Source organism: Pectinophora gossypiella, chromosome 28 (assembly GCF_024362695.1).
Source record: "Pectinophora gossypiella chromosome 28, ilPecGoss1.1, whole genome shotgun sequence".
Lineage (NCBI taxonomy): Eukaryota > Metazoa > Arthropoda > Insecta > Lepidoptera > Gelechiidae > Pectinophora > Pectinophora gossypiella.
In genome coordinates this window covers 5,108,580-5,115,671 of record NC_065431.1, presented here as the reverse complement: position 1 = coordinate 5,115,671, position 7,092 = coordinate 5,108,580, and the positions used below count along the sequence as shown (strand labels likewise).

Sequence of the window (7,092 nt, the reverse complement as noted above, 5' to 3'; positions counted from 1 at the left end):
TCTAACTAATGACGAATTAATGATCTTCTTTTTACATAACATAACATAAACTGCCTATATACGTCCCACTGCTGGGCACAGGCCCAGGGATCTTCTTTTTAATTACTCATTAACCTCTCATCTGCCGGAACGCGGATCTCGACCAGACACAATGTAAAATCTATTGTGTCTGGTATCTCGGCAGATGAGAGGTTAAGTATATTAAGTAATATTACTCAAACTTACTGAACTTTAAAATTATTCCTTCACTTACTTACTAACTCATAGTGATAAACACAGCATTAGTTAAACACTTAAATCGAAAGAAAACAAATAGGTACCACTTAATTCTAAGAACGAAACAAATACAGGGTGTTAGTGACATCATAACGAATACTGAGGGGGATGATTCAGCTCATTCTGAGTTGATACCAATTGGAATTTTCCATCGCAAAAGTATAGAATCGAAAATAATAAAAAACAAAAAATATATGCATTTTCCGACGGAAAATTCCACTTGATATCAACTCAGTATCATGGTCTGAGTCCCCCTGAGTATAAGTTACGATGTCACTAACACCTTGTATTTATTTTAACTTAAAACTAACATCCTCCAATATGATGGACTAATGTTATGGGCGATAGGCTGATCCCTTATCACCATAAGGTTCATCATATCCATCTTAGGACTTCGTATCAACAGTGGCTGCAAGTTGTCTTTGATTACTTGTGGCTCTGCCCACCCCATTTGGGATTACGGGCGTGAGTTTATGTATGTGTAAAACTAACATGTTAACTTATGGATACTTAAGTACCTACTGGTGTAAGTTCTGGTATTACATTGTAATGATTTTTATAATTCATAGTTGTATGTAAGTATTTTTATTACTTATTATAAACTTTACTGATATAAGAAAAATCAATTAATTTTAAATCAATTTGACAGTACAATAACTATTTCTTAATCTGTGTCTCCTTCTTGGTGTAGTTGTGGGTTCAAATTCTATGGAGACACATTTTTTTTTTCATTAAGTACTAAATTTTAGATCAAATATTTGTAGGAGATGTAGATGTAAAGAAGTATGATGGACATAAAGGCAAAGGGTACGCCGTACCAAATGTGCTTAATGAACCTAATCTGATACCCGTTGGTGACAGCCAGTCCTGCAATCAAGAGGTTAGCTCCTGTGCCCAGAATCGTGGCTGTACCTGAAAAAAGAAGTAACGCATATATGACATTTGTTTTGACTTGATTTGGTCACTTTGTACACTTTGGACACTTGATACAAACAAGATCGTTTCACACAGACACTACAAATTGACATTATCAACACGCGCAACTGTGTGTGTGACGTCTGAGGGTTGCCAATTACCTACAATACTTAATTGAACCGCCTTTTTATTGCGGATTTGAACTACTTGGACAAATAGGGAGCGCTGAAGGCTCTCACCCGGTGCAACGTCTAAGACAACAGGCCTGAGGGTGCCCAGCTGGCCGCGAACCTCAGGGGTCTACTTCTCAAACAGTCTATTTCTCATTTTGACTACTTTTCGTGGAGACAACTTCGCAAATCGCCTACTTATCAAACAGTCTATTTCGCATTCCGCCTACTCTCAAAGAGACCACTTCGCAAACTACCTACTTGTCAAAGAACGAACAAAGTACTGATAAATAGAAAATTATTCATTACGTTTTGTATTATATTATTTTTATTAACCAAACAAACTTAAAATGAAATTAAACTTAAATTGTAATGTAATAACAAAGAAAAACTTAAAAACACTAATTAAATTTTAATCGCATATAAACAGTTTTTTGTAAATATTCTATAATTGTTATTTCGTTAGCTTCTAATTGGCACACGTGTTTAAACTAACGCACTGAATACACAATGACATTGATATGACATTATTTCATCTTACATAACATAACATAAACTGCCTATATACGTCCCACTGCTGGGCACAGGCCTCCCCTCAATCAACCGGAGGGGGTATGGAGCATACTCCACCACGCTGCTCCACTGCGGGTTGGTGGAGGTGTTTTTACGGCTAATAGCCGGGACCAACGGCTTAACGTGCCTTCCGAAGCACGGAATCATCTTACTTTTTCGGACAATCAGGTGATTCAAGCCTGAAAAGTCCTTACCAAACAAAGGACAGTCTCACAAAGTGATTTCGACAATGTCCCCATCGGGAATCGAACCCGGACCTCCAGATCTTGAGCCTAATGCTCTAACCACTAGACCACGGAGGCTGTTATCTTATTTGTCATTAAAGGAAAATAAATGAAGGATATATCAAAAATAAAGTGGCCAGTAATTTCCTCTAGCAAGGAGGTAACGAATGTGCATTCTATTGCTATTATGTTATTAACTGTCCGAAGATGACATTAAAGAAAAAAGTAGTCAGTTTGCGAAGTAGTTCAATTGAAAAGTAGGCGGAATGCGAAACAGACTGTTTGCTAAGTAGGCAGTTAGCGAAGTAGTCAAACAGAGAAGTGGGTAATGATGCGAAATAGACAGTTTTAGAAGTAGACCACTGGCGCCGGAGGGGGCTCAGGGCGTCGTCTGCGTCGGCCGCAGTTTGTATAACTTTTTCTTTGTGTAGGTACAGTCATGAGCAGTAGTACCCACTTTAGGACTCTGTCGCACCAACATATTTGACATTTAGTGACACTTACAGTTCAATTTGTCAAAAAAGTTAATGTGACATGGTACCAAAGTGTATACATATTAATGCTCGTGACCGTACAGTAAACAGTTATTGTACTATATTATGTCGGACTTACCCCAAAAGCCGGTAGCCATTATGAACCCTCCCAGGAGCTCCCCGACCGCGTCCAGACCTCTGAAGATGGAGAACGTCAGCACCGTGTCCAGGAAGAACTTAGACATGGTATACTCATTGGCTATCCCGGACACTGTGCAGTACTGGAAAAAAAAAGAAAATGTTATAAATATTTTGCAATGTCTGCCTCGCTATTGTTATTAAACTGATTACCTGGAAAGTTAGGGTGGTATTAATAAAACAATCTCAGCTTCGAGACAGCCCTCAAGATCAAGTCAATGTGACAGTTCTCATATAAAAACAGAGACTTGAGCATGATTTTCAGAGCAGTCAGCTGAGATTCATTTATTAATACCTCCCTTAGTGTCATATGGTGAGGTGAGGAAACTTGGTAAACTAGTTGATGTCACTTTGGATCGAAGAGAATAATCTTAAATCATCATCTCCGTAGCATTATCCCGTTTTTCACAGGGTCCGCTTACCTAACCTGAAGATTTGACAGGTCCAGTTTTATACAGAAGCGACTGCCTGTCTGACCTTCCAACCCGCGAAAGGAAAACCAGCCCAATACAGGTCAGGTCATGTGACATGTGTTTCGGATCTTGTAATATATATCAGTAAGTATGTATTCAAATATATATCTTTAATCTGCGACTTTATTTTGCGACGGAAAATTCGTCAGAATCACCCATCAAAGTGTTCGTTACGATGTCACTAACACCCTGTATTTAATTTGAAAGAATTAACATCTGCGGGTTCCAGTACCCTCCGAGTCAGAATTTCTCCAATTCAATTTTCTCTTAGTCAGATAGAATCTACTCACAGATAACATTTGCGCGAACACTTTATGGACCTTCCTCCTGCGGGACCCCGTCATCGTGGTCCCGTACAACTTCCAGAGGTAGTCATCCATGTGCGCAGTCAGTATGGTGAACACCTGGACAAATAACAGACATCATCAATCAATACATAGTCATGGGCGGATCCAGAGTCGCCCCCCTGCGATAGGTTGGCGACAGATTGAGTCTGCGACCTGGTGACCCTCCCCCCTAGTGACCCCCCCCCCCTGGCATACTAGCTGAGTCCGCTCCTGTACACAGTTGTAGACAATTCAAAAAGGGACGCTCTGAAGGTTCGGCCTTCTCTCTAGTGTTCAAGATTTGGACACCCGCAACGCCTCAGTGGTCCTCACGGGCTCACGATCCGAAGGTCCCGGGTACAGAAACCCGGTGGGGACATACCACAAAAATCACTTTCTGAGCCCTGGTTTGGTTAGGACATTGCAGGTTGATCCCCCGATTGTCTGAAAGTAAGATGATCAGTGCTTCGGAAGTCTGGCAAAACCGTTAGTCCTGGTTACTACTTACTAAGTACGTAGTCACTACATGAGACATATCTGTGGTCTTGGCAGCTCAATAACCCTGTCATCAGGGTTGATGAGGTTAGCCCACACGAAGAAGAAGAAGACATGAAGACGAGTCTAACTAACCGAGGTGATGACTCCGAGCGACAGGAAGATCACGATGGTCTGCCAATCGACCCTCTTCATCAGCAGCTCGTAGTCTCTGGAGTGGAGCAGGAGGAGCAGCAGGAGTATACAGAACAGAGCGATGAAGCCCAGTCTCAAGGGGCCTGGAAGAATATGGAAATTTAAAACATTGAAGAAGCTACAAGAAAAAGCGCGGCACAGGTTTAATCACTATCTTAAAACTGTCACTAATTCAAATTCAAAATTCGTTTATTGCAAAAAATGTGGTTCATATATGGTAAAATACTCTCCATGCTACTTTTTTAGGGAAAAATAGGGCAGTGGTTTCCCTCTTGCCTTCCACCCCGCAGTACTCTGTATGACGCGAGTGGGATGGCGCCCAGAGTAGTCTATTACAAAGCCATACTAGGACTCCTGTCCTCTGCCTCTGAATAGTACTGACAGTTACTGCTGCCCTTTGTCAGGTTCCAGGTTACAGTCCCTGTGACATGCCCCTTCCGTCCTGCATTGCCGTACCGATGGCTCCCATCTCCGCCTCTGCAGCCGTTGAGGTCTTGATAGACTGGAATGGAAAATGCTACACCGACAAGAGCGTGGCTCTTAAATTGATGATGATGATATATGGTAGTAAAAGTAGTAAAAAATATAGTTTCACACATTTCGCTTAAAGTAGCATACAAAAAAATGCCAAAAACAAAAATGTAAATCATGAATGTCAATAGAAATTGTACTAACTATGCTCATGAATGCTCTTGAAGTAATAGTTGTACATGTAAATGTTCATTAGAATGATGAAGGCAGTTGCAGCGACAGCACATTTCGCCACCAGGTACCAGTTGTAGACACTGTTCTGTGGATAGATAGATTACCTATTATCATGTCCCTAGCATTATTCCATTTTCCTCAGCTTACTTATCCTGAGGGGTTAAAAAAGCAACATCGAAGCAATTTATTCGAAAAAACAATATTGAAATTTGACAATATTGAATTTGATTTGTTTTTTTGATTTGATATCTTTTGTGTATTCTATGTGTTCTCGCAAATAAATTGATTTGATTTGACATTTGCGCATATGAGTAAGTGCACAATACAAACAAATGCCAAACTGCAGTATTGCTTTCTTTGATGAATTGCTTCGATTAGGCCATTTTAACCCCCCAGAAGATTTGACAGGTCCGGTTTTTTACAGAAGCCAGATAGATAAAATGCTTTACTGAGCACAATGGACACAAGATACAGATAGAGGCGGATAGTCATATTCCAACAACAAAATCAAATCAAATCAAATAATACTTTATTCAATTCAATCATTTTATTAATTATTTGGCCAATGGCATTAATTACAAGGCCGATGGTATTAATTATTTGGCCGGTGGCATTCATTACTTGGCCGGTGGCATTCACTACTTGGCCAGTGGTATTGATTACTTGGTAGGTGGCATTGATTATTAATTGGCTGAAGGCATTAACTATTTGGCCGGTGGCTTTAATTATATGGTCGATAGCATTAATTAATTGGCCGATGGTATTAATTATATGGCCGATGGCATTAATTTTCCGGCTGATGGCATTAATTTTCCGGCTGATGGCATTAACTACTTGGCCGGTGGCATTAATTATTTGGCCGGACTTACATCCAAGCGCAGCTCCTTGTAGTAGGCATGTGTTCGCGTCTCCTTGTACTCTGGAATGTCCTGTTCTTTCAGGGCTTCCAGTCTCTCGTTTAGCTGGAACCTCTTCCTTCTGATCTTCAGCCTGATGTGGTGCCAGTGGAGGCTCACGTCGGGGATGGATTGGGACAGTCTGTTCCATAGGCCCATCAGGTGCTCAGTTTCTGTGAACAAATTACGTATCACACAGCGTTTGAATTTCGGAACCCCGAAACCGACCTCGCTGGCGTGGTCGACGATTTCTCTCATTCAGCGCTTATCGTTATCGGGTTGTTGATTTAAGGTTTGCCGCAAATGGCATTAACTACTTGGCCGGACAAATGGGGAGCGCTGAAGGATCTCACTCGGTACAACGTTTAAGACAACAGGCCTGAGGGTGCCCAGTTGGGCGCGAACCTCGACTCAGGGCGTCGTCTGAGAGGAACAATATTTGAAAGAATTAATCGACCCTAGGGGGTCGATAGCGGTAAGCGTTGAATGAGGGAAATCGTCGACCACGGCGGCGGGGTCGGTATCGGGGTTCTGAAGTGTTTGACGTTGCGAGCTGATTGACCGCTTCTATGGCTAGAGCAATCGGGTCGTCGGGATCGTATATTACGTCCTACGGGTAGTCGAAATGGACTGTGCATCAATCAACAAATCAATGTCCACAAACCTGCCACATCCAACCGTTTCCTGTATTCGTGTGGTTTTATGAAAGTGTAGATCAGATACCAAACCACTCCGTTGATCGCGGCTATGGTCAGGCATGGGTTAAGGCAGACATCCATAATTTTCTTCAAATCTATCAACTGAAATATAACATTCATCATCATCATCACCAGCCCATTAACGTCCCCACTGCTGGGGCACGGGCCTTCCCTATGGATGGATAGGGAGATCGGGCCTTAAACCATCACGCGGGCCCAGTGCCGATTGATGGTTATTAACGACTGCTAACGCAGCCGGGACCAACGGCTTTCCGAAGCACGGAGGAGCTCGAGATGAAAACTTTTTTTTTGTGGTCACCCATCCTATGACCAGCCTTTGCGAAAGTTGCTTAACTTCAACAATCGCAGACCGAGCGCGTTTATCGCTGCGCCACCGAGCTCCTCAAAAATATAACTTATAAATATAAAATATAACATTAAATTACACTATTATTTCTTGGCTAAATCATCGCCT

The 7,092-nt window shown here is 41.8% G+C and overlaps 1 protein-coding gene across 1 annotated transcript; it reads right to left on the bottom strand.

Moving 5' to 3' along the window:
• Positions 1-1,021: 1,021 nt before the first annotated feature.
• Positions 1,022-6,690, bottom strand: LOC126379087 (uncharacterized). The gene is made up of 6 exons (XM_050027650.1): positions 6,584-6,690; positions 5,893-6,092; positions 4,259-4,401; positions 3,593-3,706; positions 2,771-2,912; positions 1,022-1,188 (listed from the first exon to the last, which is right to left on the bottom strand). The coding sequence occupies exons 2-6, from the start codon at positions 6,068-6,070 to the stop codon at positions 1,022-1,024; spliced, it is 744 nt and encodes a 247-aa protein (XP_049883607.1). The 5' UTR covers positions 6,071-6,092; positions 6,584-6,690.
• Positions 6,691-7,092: the final 402 nt, after the last annotated feature.